Source organism: Chanodichthys erythropterus, chromosome 19 (genome assembly GCF_024489055.1).
Source record: "Chanodichthys erythropterus isolate Z2021 chromosome 19, ASM2448905v1, whole genome shotgun sequence".
NCBI lineage: Eukaryota > Metazoa > Chordata > Actinopteri > Cypriniformes > Xenocyprididae > Chanodichthys > Chanodichthys erythropterus.
The window spans coordinates 607,697-622,500 of NC_090239.1; the positions used below are offsets into that span (position 1 = coordinate 607,697).

At 37.9% G+C, this 14,804-nt stretch overlaps 1 protein-coding gene across 4 annotated transcripts in view; it reads right to left on the minus strand.

Moving 5' to 3' along the window:
• The window catches only part of ctbp2l (C-terminal binding protein 2, like), a 49,661-nt gene that overhangs the window by 5,272 nt on the left and 29,585 nt on the right, over positions 1-14,804 (minus strand). For 3 of the 4 annotated variants that reach the window (XM_067369936.1, XM_067369937.1, XM_067369939.1), the window contains 5 exons: positions 3,967-4,121; positions 3,732-3,876; positions 2,276-2,482; positions 1,949-2,163; positions 590-720 (listed from right to left, as the gene is read on the minus strand). In XM_067369936.1, coding sequence (XP_067226037.1) covers positions 590-720; positions 1,949-2,163; positions 2,276-2,482; positions 3,732-3,876; positions 3,967-4,121 — 853 coding nt within the window. Of the gene's footprint in view, positions 1-589; positions 721-1,948; positions 2,164-2,275; positions 2,483-3,731; positions 3,877-3,966; positions 4,122-11,703; positions 11,800-14,804 lie in introns of those variants that run through there. The other variant, XM_067369938.1, reaches the window with a different exon arrangement.

Below are 14,804 nucleotides of genomic sequence, written 5' to 3' on the forward strand. Positions count from 1 at the left end.
GAAATAGCTCATTCAGGACAGTACTAAATAAAAATAACATGCCATTTTTATGATTGCTCTTATTTGGTTAAAATGATTCAAATGTTGCATATTCTGCAAGAGGAATGAAACTCATGAGCAGAAATGGAGCTGATGCTTCTGCAGACTGTCAGAGTCGGAGAATCTCCAATTGATTTTTACATTAATTACCGTCACACTTTACATTAATGTTTAAATTCAATTCAAAGTATCACTTTGGTAATCTCAAATACTTTTCAAATGTAACCCTGATAATAAGTTACACAACTGATCAAAAGTTTGGAATCATTAAGATTTATAATGTTTTTGAAAGAGTGATTACCAAAGCTGCATTTCTACAGTAAAACAATGAAATATTATTATTCCAGTGTAAATCAGCTGTTTTCTATGTGAATATATAGTAAAGTGTAATTTATTCCTGTGATTTTCAGCATCATTACTCCAGTCTTCAGTGTCACATGATCCTTCAGAAATCATTCTGATATGATGATTTGATGCTTGTTTTGTACAAAAATGTTTCTTGTTCAAGTTGAAATGATTGGATGTCACAGATATGATGTGTAAAAGTCACCTGAAGGGTTCGGTCTCATGAACATCGAGAGCTGCTCCGCGTATCCTGCCCTCCTTCAGCGCCTGAGAGAGAGCTTTCTCATCCACCAGACCTCCTCGCGCCGTGTTCACCAGGAACGCACCCTGACGCATCTGACACACACACACACACACACACACACACACACACACACACAGATGAGTGTAATGATCCTGTTTCTCCAGAGGGAGGCAGTAGCAGCCTGTGGTATGAGTCATGAGAAATCGAGTCCCCCCCAGGAATCGGGTCTCTTTTAGGACCCAGGCGATAATGCCTGATCAAGAGATGTTATCATGATGTCTTGACTAATTATAACCTATTTCACTATAGTATGATGTTTATTACATTAAGTGCACAAATAACACGTTTGAAATATGAAAATAATGTCATTTATTACTCTCCCTCATGTCGTTCCACACCTTCGTTCATCTTCAGAACACAAATTAAGATATTTTTGATGAAATCCGATGGCTCAGTGAAGCCTGAGCAATGACATTTCCTCTCTCAAAATCCATTAATGTACTAAAAACATATTTAAATCAGTTCATGTGAGTACAGTGGTTCAATATTAATATTATACAGTGACAAGAATATTTTTGGTGCGCCAAAAGAACAAAATAACGACTTATTTAGTGATGGTCGATTTCAAAACACTGCTTCAGGAAGCTTCGGAGCGTTATGAATCTTTTGTGTCGAATCAGCGGTTCGGAGTGCCAAAGTCACGTGATTTCAGCCGTTTGACACGTGATCCGAATCATGATTCGTCACAAAAGATTCATAACGCTCCGAAGATTCCTGAAGCAGTGTTTTGAAATCGGCAATCACTATATAAGTCGTTATTTTGTTTTTTTGGCGCACCAAAAATATTCTTGTCACTGTATAATATTAATATTGAACCACTGTACTCACATGACCTGATTTAAATATGTTTTTAGTACATTAATGGATCTTGAGAGAGGAAATGTCATTGCTCAGGCCTCACTGAGCCATTGGATTTCATCAAAAATATCTTAATTTGTGTTCTGAAGATGAACGAAGGTCTTACAGGTGTGGAACGACATGAGGGTGAGTAATTAATGACATTATTTTAATTTTTGAGTGAACTAACCCTTTAACTTCAACATCAATAAGCGACTCAATTGGTTCATTTTGTGAATGTAACGGCAGTGAATGTAAATCTCAGGGCCGTCTGCAATCATCTCAACTAAAGACGTCTGAAGTTTATCACATTATAACAAAGATCTAACTTTGACAGAAGCGACTCGTTCAGTTCATTTTGATTCGGTTCAGTTTGATTCTGTGAACCAGCTTGAGCTGTTCAAGGTTCGGACATCACTGCACCTGTTTGATGGTGAAGTCATTGATGAGGTGATGGTTGTGTTCGTTCAGGTTGCAGTGCAGCGACACACAGTCGCTCTGGTACAGCAGGTCCTGTAGTGTGTAAACCCGCTGAACGCCCAGCGATCGCTCCAGCCCATCCTGCAGGTACGGGTCGTAAAAGATCACGTTGAAGCCGAAGACTTTCGCCCTGACGGCGACGGCCTGCCCCGAGCGACCTGCAGAGACACAAACACAGCTCCTTACTGTAACTGAGATGTGAGAGGTCAAGGTCACTCGTGTGTGACATATGCGAGTAAATAATGAGATAATCGGCCTCTGGTTTCTAACCGAAGCCAATGAGTCCGAGTGTTTCCCCGCGGATGCGCGCGGCTCCGGACGCCACCTCCCGGATCTGCTCCACGCTCTGAACGCGCGTCCCCTCCCGCAGCGCCTGATACAGCCACGTGTTCCTCCGGTACAGATTCAACACGTGACACAGCGTCGAGTCGGCCGTTTCCTCCACCGCTGCCGACGGGATGTTACACACCGCGATACCTGCACACACACACACACAAACACACACACACACACACACACGTTTAACCCTTATAGGGTGTTTTTAGACCACAAACGACGTTTGCTCAAATGTAAAAAAATGTTCTCTTTTTCCAAATGACATGAAACTTTGTACAGTTGTTACACTTTCTAGATCTACAAATAAAAAATAATTGGAGTGATATCTTGTTTTTATGTTAGTGTAGAAAAAAAAAAAATCACTCAGAGTCTTTGGGGTCTCCAGACAACAAAATATAATTTTGTAACAAAATGATTGTTTTTTAAAAAACAAATGTAATTTTACTCTGTTTATTAATGTTTTTACTTCACATTTGTGCAGTTTTTGGAGGATTCGCCATATCTTTTAAATTTATAAAAATAAATAAATTAATAAATAAATATTTTGTTTTTATACAAAAACAGCTTTTTATGTCAAATTCACTTTATAAAGACCCACATTTCTAACTTTCATTCATGGGGATCACATGGATAATTTGACATGGTTTAGTGTGAGATTTTTGTCCATCTTTTGGAAAATGCAGTTTTAAAAGTAAAAAATGATCACTTTATCCAGCAGATGCTGCAGAGCTCCACTATTTGCTGTTTGACTGACTGAAAGACTCTTTACACAAGTATTTTCAGCTGATTCAGATATTATCAAATCACAATTATGACAATTAAAATTACTTTTTGTCAAAGTTTAGCATTTTTTTTTTTGTACTGAAAAAAATAAGTTTTTAAAAACTGTTCATTTTGAGGATGAATTTTGTCCATTTTCTAAGCGGGCTCTCATCATAATGTAACAATATTGAAAAATAATTTTTTTTTCATTACAAAAAAAATACTAAACTTTGACAAAAAGTAATTTTTAATGTTGCTGGATAAAGTGATCATTTTTTACTTTTAAAACTGCATTTTCCAAAAGATGGGCAAAAATCTCATTGTGAATTTGACATAAAAAGATGTTTTTGTATAAAAAACCTATTTCAAAAATATGTTTTAATTTATTTATATAAATTTAAAAGACATGATAAATCCTCCAAAAACTGCACAAATATGAAGTAAAAACATTAATAAACAGTAAAATTACATTTGTTTAAAAAAAACAAAAAACATTATTTTGTTACAAAATTACATTTTGTTGCCTGGTGTCTCTGGAGACTGAGTGTACACCCCAAATGAAGACCGCACAAGGGTTAAATGTGAGTATCAGATATGATTCAGGAGGATTTATGGGGTTGTTCAGTACCCAGCTCTCCGGCTGCTTTAATGTCAATGTTGTCGTATCCGCTGCCGATGCGGATGATGATTCTGAGGGCTTTGAACTTCTCCAGATCTTCTCGTGTCAGTGTGATGGTGTGATACATCAGAGCGCCGACCGCCTCGTTCAACACCTGAAACAAACAGCTTGTTCTTAGAGTCGCTCTACAACCTGTGAGTGTGTGTGTGTGTGTGTGTGTGTGTGTGTGTGTGTGTGTGTGTACCTTCTCGTGGATCTCTTGTGTGGACTGGGCGTCACAGAAGGCTACGGTGGCCAGGTCTTTGAGGATGGGCATCTCCACCGTACAGTCGCGGCCGTCCAGCAGAGCCACCAGAGGACGAGGATGCATCGGCCCGTTCACCATCTGAGGCCTGATACCTGCGCAAACACACACACTTTGATCAGACCATAATATTAATAACTGCATCATTTTATGAGGGCAAATATGAAGCATTCGAAGTTTTATAAAGGTGTGAAAATCTCACGGATTAAAGTGTTTTACTGTGAGGACAGAATTACCTCCAGAAATACACTATATCTGAACAAACCAAAATAAAGTTTGAGAAATAACACACACACACACACATATACGCGCACACACACACACCTCATCCCCCAAAAGTACTTAACAAGATTTCAGAGCATCTGATTTCAATCCACTGACATCATACAGGAAGTACAGATTATGATGGGAACCAATCAGAGGCTGAATTATAAATAACATACTATACTAATCCTGCTATATATACACACACGCTAGAAACAGTAAGAATAGCATGCTAATCCAAACACTGTGTGTGTGTGTGTGTGTGTGTGTGTGTGTGTGTGTGTGTGTGTGTGTGTGTGTGTGTGTGTGTGTGTGTGTGTGTGTGTGTGTGTGTGTGTGTGTGTGTACTAGCACATGTTTTTGTTAGCAGAGCAACAGTGATTCCTCATTTTTCAGCACCTCAATACAAACTTTGATTTAAAACAAGAACATTTACAGATTGAAAATCTGATCAAATATAGTGTGAATGAAACATCGAATGTCGTAATCGATCAACATGTACACAGATTTTACCCTCACATCAAACGTCTTTCTATTAAAACACTTTTATGGTCTTACATGAATTCTCTTGACAAAAACACCATTAAATTTAACAATTTGATAGCAGACACATAACGGCATCAAAAAACTAATTTATAAGATTATAGAAAGTGAAAACCTCTTCATAATTCTGTGGTCATGAGAAATAAACAATATTTTAAGAGACTGAATAGATAAGAGCATCCTTAATACATTATAAATGTCAGTAATACTCATTTAATGGCTTTGATGTGACTGTAAACCTGGGTTTTCATTTCATTTTCCATTGCAACTGGTCATTTTTAAATACAAATGATGAATAATAACGGCAGTGAATGTAAATCTCAGGGCCGTCTGATGTCATTTTAATAAGATGAAAAATGATTCTGGAATCTGTAAATCGCTCTGGATATGAAAACATCATGATGTTCAAACTGCAGACGTTTGATCAAGAACGATGATTCAGCAGCGACACACACACGAGGAAAACTGTTTTAAACCAGCATGAATCAAGACAAATACAGCATCACATCATCAGATCAAGTGTCTTTATCTGCTCAAATCTTCTTTCTTCTGATGTTTTGGTGATTTTTAGTAGATTTATGAAGTCAGAATCACATGAACGATCAACATGATTCCACAATCTTCATCTCCAACACTTCAACTTTTGACATTTTAGCATTTCAAACCCAACAAACATCTGCCTGTAAGATGATCAGACTGTACAGTGTGTTTGAGCATCACAATAAATGACACTTGATTTGAACTTGATCTGAATGCACTGATGCTATTGGATGAGAGCTGGATGATGACATCACTGTTTTATATTGAAATGAACTAATTTAATAATTGATGATCATGTTTCAGCTGAACAATCAAACTGTTTTCTTTTAGAGCTGCTGTACAGGTGAATTTCTCTCTGTTATAAAGCTGCTTTGCAAAAAATGCTGTTCTTAGAGTTTTTGTCTTGTTTCTAGTCAAAATATCTTAAAGTTCTTAAATCAAGAAGCATTTTCTTGACAAGTAAAAATTATTTTATTGTTTTCAGGAAAAATAAGTCAAAATTAAGTGAGTTTTTTCTTAAAACAAGCAAAATAATCTCATTTCAAACCAAAAATAAGATATTATCTCGTCTTCAGGGTTTTTTTTTTTTTTTTTTTTTTGGTTTTTTTAAGAAAAAACTCACTTAATTTTGACTTATTTTTCCTGAAAACAATAAAAAGTCAAAATTAAGTGAGTTTTTTCTTAAAACAAGCAAAATAATCTTATTTCAAACCAAAAATAAGATATAATCTCATCTTCAGGGTTTTTTTTTTTTTTTTTTTTGTGCTTGTTTTAAGGAAAAACTCACTTAATTTTGACTTATTTTTCCTAAAAACAAGAAAATAAGAAGCATTTTCTTGACAAGTAAAAATTATGTTCTTGTTTTCAGGAAAAACTCACTTAATTTTGAAATTAAAAATAAGTCAAAATTAAGTGAGTTCTTAAAACAAGCAAAATAATCTTTATATACCTTATTTTTGGTTTGAAATTAGATTATTTTGCTTGTTTTAAGGAAAAACTCACTTAATTTTGACTTATTTTTCCTGAAAACAAGAAAATAATTTTTACTTGTCAAGAAAATGCTTCTTGATCTAAGAACTTTAAGATATTTTGACTAGAAACAAGACAAAAACTCTAAGTAAGAACAGCATTTTTTGCAGTGATAAAGCGCTATATAAATAAAGTTGACTAATAAATGACATTATAAGTTACATTTTGTGGTCGCTGAAAAGAAAAATATGAAATCTTGTTTCTGCCAGAGAATAACAACAACAAAAAAGGTAAATGCGACTTTTTATCTTTATATAACAACTTTATTTCTTGCAATTGCAAGTTTATGTTTTTATTCTGTGGTGGAAACAAGCTTCTGTACAAAAACAGAGAGAGGCAAAAAAACTCATGATTTAAAAAATAAGATGAAAACAAAAGAGTGTGACACACAGTGTGTGAGCGGATATTCAATATCCAGGAGCCGTTCCATTTACAACCCATGAATTATTCACACTGACCTCCATCCAGAGACGGAGACGCATGCTTCATATCCAAACTCAACACTGACGCTGCTGAAATCATCATTAAACGCTATCAAACGTGTGTTTAAAGTGTGAAAACAAGTATCATTCTCAAACACGGCCTGGAAAGAGTGTTGAGGAATCCTGTGTGATCTAAACTCAAGATTACATAGCCACACACACACACACACACACACACACACACACACACACACACACACACACACACACACACGTCTTTAATCTTTTTGTCTTTCTACAGGACACATGATGAATATAAACAGACTCATCCTGCTGCACACCTAAGCTAATTAACCCTTCACTACCCACAATGCACAGCGGCCACAGGTCTTCTCTGCGTAAACAGGATCGGGTCACGTGTCTCGCATGCACACGCACGCACACACACGTGTCACTGACCTGCGGCGTGATCCATCCGGGCGGCAGGACGTGCTGCGGTCAGATTGGTCGGTGTGTGTCTGCCGGTGAGCTGCAGGCGCTGCTCTGTTTAACGCCACCGTTAATAAACTACTTATGAAACCAACCAACCGAGAGAGTTTAAGACGAGCGACAGCCGCACAGAGCACCTCCCACTCACACACACACACACACACACACACACACACACACACACTTTTGTGAAAGGAGTTTAACATGCATTCATTATGATGGTCATGCACACAAATCTATGGCAGTTTCCTTTTCACAACCATTTATCATTAAACATTGAAACAACAACTAATATTATTTCAACCACATTTAAGCACTGAAGGTCAGTCAGAACTCATTTACACCACAGATCTTCCACCAGCGTCCTGAACACAACCACCTTCAGCCTGACAAAGTTTAAAAGCTTCAAAGAAACGTCATGAATCATCAGTTTATCAGCGTTTTTTTCAAACTAGCCTGAAGCATTTCACTTGTAAATTCTTGCCCAAACCCTAAAAAGTCAAGCGAGTTTTCTAGAGACTCTCCAGTCGAGAGACTAACACGCTTCCAGAGGGCCGTGTCTCTGCATATCCTATTAACCCTAATGAGATTTTAGGCTCTAAGACTCTGATTAGGCCTGCAGTGAGGTACAGTGCTCAGCTGAAACTGTAAAACACACACACACACACACACACACACACAGTTAAATAAACAGAGGAAAAACACTTGCTGAATGTCAGAAAGACTATGTTGTGACATAATTGCAAGTTTTTGCTCAAAAAAGGCCCAGATGTGTCATATTTGATTAATTTGATGGAATTTTCCAAAACATTATGGGTTAAAAATAACCCAAGTTGGGTTAAAAATGGACAAACCCAGCGATTGGTTTTGACCCAGCAGTTGGGTTAAATGTTAGTCATTTTATTTAACTCAACTATTGTTTAAAAATTACTACATTGCCCACTTATGAACCCAAAATAGGTTGGAAATACTAAATTAATTAAGATTTATTAATAAGTTTAATAAATAATAATTAAATAAAACACATTTATTACATTGCTTATTAATAAATGTTCACCTTTTGATTATTATTGTTGCCTCTAGTAATTATGTGTCTGAAATTTCCAACCTATTTCGGGTTCATTTTAAGAGCATTTTTAAACAATAGTTGAGTTCAATAAAACTGTCCAGCAGGCTGATCAAACATTTAACCCAACTGCTGGGTTTATCCATATTTAACCCAACTTGGGTTGTTTTACCCCAGCATTTCTTCAAGTGCATGATTCATTTGGCAGTGCTTCTTGAAAATATGAATATGTGACCTAAATTTAGGCTTATAACTAACTCCTAAAATTATAAAACACACAAATGCATCGGCAGTGAGCAACAAGCACAGACTCGAGGGCAGTTAAAAAACGTCTATATTCCTTAAGCTGCGGCAAATAGTTTCCTGCATGTTTATGGAGGCGAGTCTATTCAGGAAGTTCAGCTGGGATCACAAACACTGAATCCCACTAGAAAGGGCATATAAATAGTCTCCAAGTCTAAAAACAGAGCTCTTAGCCAAATCTGCTTTGCACATCCAATGTCTACTGCTAGAAACTGTATATTTCAGAAAGCATGAAAATAAACATTTTAACAGCCAATATTTCAGATTAAGAGAGCTGGAAACTATAGAGTGCATCAGAACAAGAACCAAAGAATAAACAACACCTAAATATCAATAAGCATGAAGGTGAAACTAGCCATGAGAAATGTCGGACAAGACAGAAGCTCATTACTTGTGTCAGGGGAAGCCATGGTGGACACGATGACCGGCGGTCCGGTTCGGCGGGTCTGCTTGTTGTTATGATTAACGGTCTGATGCTGGAGGGTCGAAGATGCCGGAAGGACGGCACTCTCCACCGGCGCCGCTCCCTTCCGCAGTAACTGCGGGCTGTGATGTGGGCTGTGAGCAGGAGAGAGAGGAGGAAGGTTCGGTGGACGCTTCATCAGCTCCATGGGAGAGTACGTACTGGAGAAGGTCTTGGGTGCCACTCCCGGAGTGTTCATTGGGTGTTGTTGAGCGGACATGGCCAGGCCGGTGTGGGCGTTGTACATCGATAGCGGCCGTGGTTGAGGTAGCCCAGTGCTGTAGCCGCCCGGACTGACCGGAAGACCTCCGATCGGGCGAACCGCTGGGTAGGTTGTGGTTTCGAGTAGATGCTGAGAGGGAGCGCTGCTCGGCCGGCGACCCAAAAACTCTCCCATTCTAGGGGAAATGGATTGGAGGGCGCTGGGAGGCGGTTGGATGAGATGAGAGTCCATGTTGAGAGCCTGAGGCTGCATGTAGAGATCACTGCGGTGGCTGAAGCTGTTGGAACGACCCCGCATCCCTGCGGCACCGGTCGCACCCGTCTTGCAATTGAGAACCACTCTGGACAGCACACGTACCTGGCCTAAATTGGGAGCCACGGAGCGGATGTCGTGGTCTTCCATCATGCTGAGCATGGCGGTAGAGTCAAACCCCTGCTGGAGAAGAAGAGTTATGGTGCTTTCAGACAGACCCTCGGAACGCAGGAGAGACAGAAACCCCGGATCCACGTTCCTCTTGGGGTCAGCCACCGAAGGGTGGTGGCCGGACATCCCGGAGGTAAGGGGAGCTGGTGCGGCGCCTGGATCGTAAGCAGGGTCATAGGGCATCCTTTGAGTGGCCACAGAGCCATAAGCCTGGTTCCCTCGAGTCCCATCCATGCCCGAAGCTGTGGGGTCCACCACTATGCAGGTGGAGGCCGGCTGACAGGACTCAAGAGGGAAGCCGTTGACGTCACCGTAAACGGAGTGTTCGCCCGGAAACCTGGAGTCGATGCCGAAGCAAGCGGGTGAAGCGGCTCTACTGCGAATACGCTGACTGTCTGGGATCATCTTGATGGCCAGAGAATCCCTGTACAAGCGGCTGATCTCATGAGCCGAGGGTGGGGGAGGAGGGGGTGGAGGTGGAGGGGGTGGAGGAGGAGGAGGAGGACCGGGCGTAGGACCAGGAGTAGCCGCTCTAGCTTGCCCTTGATCCCAAGCGGTCCTGACCCCTCCTGCCAGGCCATAATGCGAGCCTGATCTGCTCAGCATGTGTTGGTTTCCCTTGTAAAAGCCCTGGAGATCTTCAGGTGGCTGGGCCGATAGAGCGATATCAAAGGGGTAGTAATCCGGAGGAGGAACGGTGCCTCGGACAGCCATCAAGTTCCTGCAGAGTTTGCTAGTTTCAGTGGAAGCAAGCCATTAGTTTCCGACAGAAACGAGCGCAGTTTCCTCGTACAGCACAGACTAACAGCCAAATGGTTAGTGAACGCAGGCACGGGTAAGGAAAGAGGAGAGGACGGTTGTGAGAAGGGGGAAAAAAGCAGGTGTTTGATTTCACTTCTCATGTTTCCCTGCGAAGGTGTGCGAGGGAAGGTAACATTTCACCTGATCACTAGCCGACATTTCTTTTTTGCCTCACTTGAGGTCATGCTATCATGTGACTGGCAGGTAACCGCTGAATTATTTAGCCCTGGAAACATAAGCAAGTCAGACAGAAGAGGAATAGGACAACACAACAGCTCAGTAACACAAACTTACCAACTGAACCACACAGGACGGATTCTGGATGCTCACAGCTATTGGGATTTGTTTCGGAGACAAATATAACGGTGGAAAGATGCAAAAAGGGAGAAAACAGAAGGACAATGCATTGGCGGAGGGCTCATGCTAATCCAGTGGGGTTTATCCGTCCCTACTGGCCCCACTACAGCAATGAGAGATTAGTCTGAATAAAACCAACTTAATACCACTGTCCCCATGATAAACACTCAAACTGTCGTCTCGTCCCGTGTCTCACTGTCTGCAGAGCATGAACGAATTTATGTCTTTTTATAGATACCAAAACAAAGGGGCGATTGTCCGCCATACTTAGTTCGGTGTTAATCTTCACACACAGATCTGAGCAGAACTCACTAACACTTTACTTATAATGACTCACATAAGATCATGATGACATGTTTAGTTTAGAGTTATATTGGGCTGTTTTGTTTGAAATATTTTTTGTTTGATATTCATTTATTAGTTAAAGGATTAGTTGACTTCAGAATTTCTTGATAATTTACTCTCCTCCATGTCATCCAAGATGTTCTTGTCTTTCTTTCTTCAGTGGAAAAGAAATGAAGGTTTTTGAGGAAATAATAAATGCCAAATTACTGTTGTTTACAGTAAGTGATGGACTATATTACTTGTTTATTCCAATTATTATTAATAAATGTAACTATTTATTGAAAATGTGTCTTTTTCACCATCATTTCCTAAAGGGTGATGTAAGGCACAATGTGAAGTGTAAAATAACTCTGTGACAGATGAGTAGTCTAACGCTGACGGCAAATACGACACTCTCTTAAAGTCTTACACATCCAGCTGCCCTGTAGTCCATTTCTCACTGAGTGTCTCCGTCCGTCCGCCGAATGAACATTCACAAGCACTGACGGGTCAGTTCAGCAGCGTCATGATAAATAGTTCACAATCCTTCCAGAGTCCAGAAGTATCTGCAATAACGGCCCAACAAACATGAACACATCTGACAGCACTTCCCTGAAAATAGAGACGATCCTAAAGGCTTAAAATAAACACATGCAGACAAAAACAAATGCAGGCAAAAACGCATCTCCAGTGATTGTTCTAGTGAGTGAGTGTAACAGTGTTACCATCTGATACAATCACAGTACATTTCTGCAAACGCTGCATAAACAGATTTCCAAAATATTCATGCACCTTTTATGTCTGAAATCAGAATTTCTCATTTTTAATTAGCAGCATTTGCTAAGACTTTTCTATGGAAGCTTATTAATAAAAAAAAAAGTTAATCGTGACTTTTTATCTCACAATTCTGACTTTTTTTCTCAAAATTGCGAGTTATAAAGTCAGAATCGCATGATAAAAACTCGCAATTGCGAGAAAAAAACTCTCGCAATTCTGACTTTATATCTCGCGATTCCGACTTTATAACTCAATTCTGACTTTATATCTTGCAATTCTGACTATAACTCAATTCTGACTTTATAACTCCATTCTGACTATAACTCAATTCTCACTTTTTAACTCGATTCTGACTTTATAACTAAATTCTGACTTTATATCTCAATTCTGACTTTATATCTCAATTCTGACTTAACTCAATTCTGACTTTATAACTCAATTCCGGCTTTATATCAAGCAATTCTGACTTTATATCTCAATTCTGGCTTTATAACTCAATTCTGACTTTATATCTCAATTCTGACATTATAACTCGATTCTGACTTTATAACTCAATTCTGACTTTATATCTCAATTCTGACTTTATAACTCAATTCCGACTTTATATCTCAATTCTGACTTTATTTCTCAATTCTGACTTTATATCTCAATTCTGACTTTATTTCTCAATTCTAACTTTATAACTCAATTCTGACTTTATTTCTCAATTCTGACTTTATTTCTCAATTCTGACTTTATATCTCAATTCTGACTTTATTTCTCAATTCTGACTTTATAACTCGATTCTGACTTTATATCTCACAATTCTGACTTTATAACTCAATTCTGACTTTATATCTCAATTCTGACTTTATAACTCAATTCTGACTTTATATCTCAATTCTGACTTTATATCTCAATTCTGACTTTATATCAAGCAATTCTGACTTTATATCAAGCAATTCTGACTTTATAACTCAATTCCGGCTTTATATCAAGCAATTCTGACTTTATATCTCAATTCTGACTTTATAACTCAATTCTGACTTTATATCTCACAATTCTGACTTTATAACTCAATTCTGACTTTATATCATGCAATTCTGACTTTATAACTCAATTCTGACTTTATATCTCAATTCTGACTTTATATCTCACAATTCTGACTTTATAACTCGATTCTGACTTTATATCTCAATTCTGACTTAATTCTGACTTTATATCTCAATTCTGACATTATAACTCGATTCTGACTTTATAACTCAATTCCGACTTTATATCTCAATTCTGACTTTATTTCTCAATTCTGACTTTATAACTCAATTCTGACTTTATTTCTCAATTCTGACTTTATTTCTCAATTCTGACTTTATATCTCAATTCTGACTTTATTTCTCAATTCTGACTTTATAACTCGATTCTGACTTTATATCTCACAGTTCTGACTTTATAACTCGATTCTGACTTTATATCTCAATTCTGACTTTATAACTCAATTCTGACTTTATATCTCAATTCTGACTTTATAACTCAATTCTGACTTTATATCTCAATTCTGACTTTATATCTCAATTCTGACTTTATATCAAGCAATTCTGACTTTATATCAAGCAATTCTGACTTTATAACTCAATTCTGACTTTATATCTCAATTCTGACTTTATATCTCAATTCTGACTTTATATCAAGCAATTCTGACTTTATATCAAGCAATTCTGACTTTATATTTAAATTCTGACTTTATAACTCCATTCTGACTTTATAACTCAATTCTGACTTTATATCTCAATTCTGACTTTATAACTCAATTCCGGCTTTATATCAAGCAATTCAGACTTTATATCTTGCGATTCAGACTTTATAACTCGATTCTGACTTTATAACTCAATTCTGACTTTATATCTCAATTCTGACTTAATTCTGACTTTATATCTCAATTCTGACATTATAACTCGATTCTGACTTTATAACTCAATTCTGACTTTATAACTCAATTCCGACTTTATAACTCGATTCTGACTTTATATCAAGCAATTCTGACTTTATAACTCAATTCTGACTTTATTTCTCAATTCTGACTTTATAACTCGATTCCGACTTTATATCTCACAATTCTGACTTTATAACTCGATTCTGACTTTATAACTCAATTCTGACTTTATATCTCAATTCTGACTTAATTCTGACTTTATATCTCAATTCTGACATTATAACTCGATTCTGACTTTATAACTCAATTCTGACTTTATAACTCAATTCCGACTTTATAACTCGATTCTGACTTTATATCAAGCAATTCTGACTTTATAACTCAATTCTGACTTTATTTCTCAATTCTGACTTTATAACTCGATTCTGACTTTATATCAAGCAATTCTGACTTTATAACTCAATTCTGACTTTATATCTCAATTCCGACTTTATAACTCAATTCCGACTTTATATCTCAATTCTGACTTTATTTCTCAATTCTGACTTTATTTCTCAATTCTGACTTTATTTCTCAATTCTGACTTTATTTCTCAATTCTGACTTTATAACTCAATTCTGACTTTATTTCTCAATTCTGACTTTATATCTCGTAATTCTGACTTTATATCACACGTGGACGGAGGCTCCTTCTGTAGCGAGGCCCGTTTAAAGTGAAACGGATGAAACACAGCAAACGCCACTTCTGACTGTGACTGCAGTGTATAAATGAAGGTTTAAACTGCTGCTGGGCCTTTTGACTCTCTAACAAGAGCCTGGAGAGGAAAACACATGTTAGAGATTCAC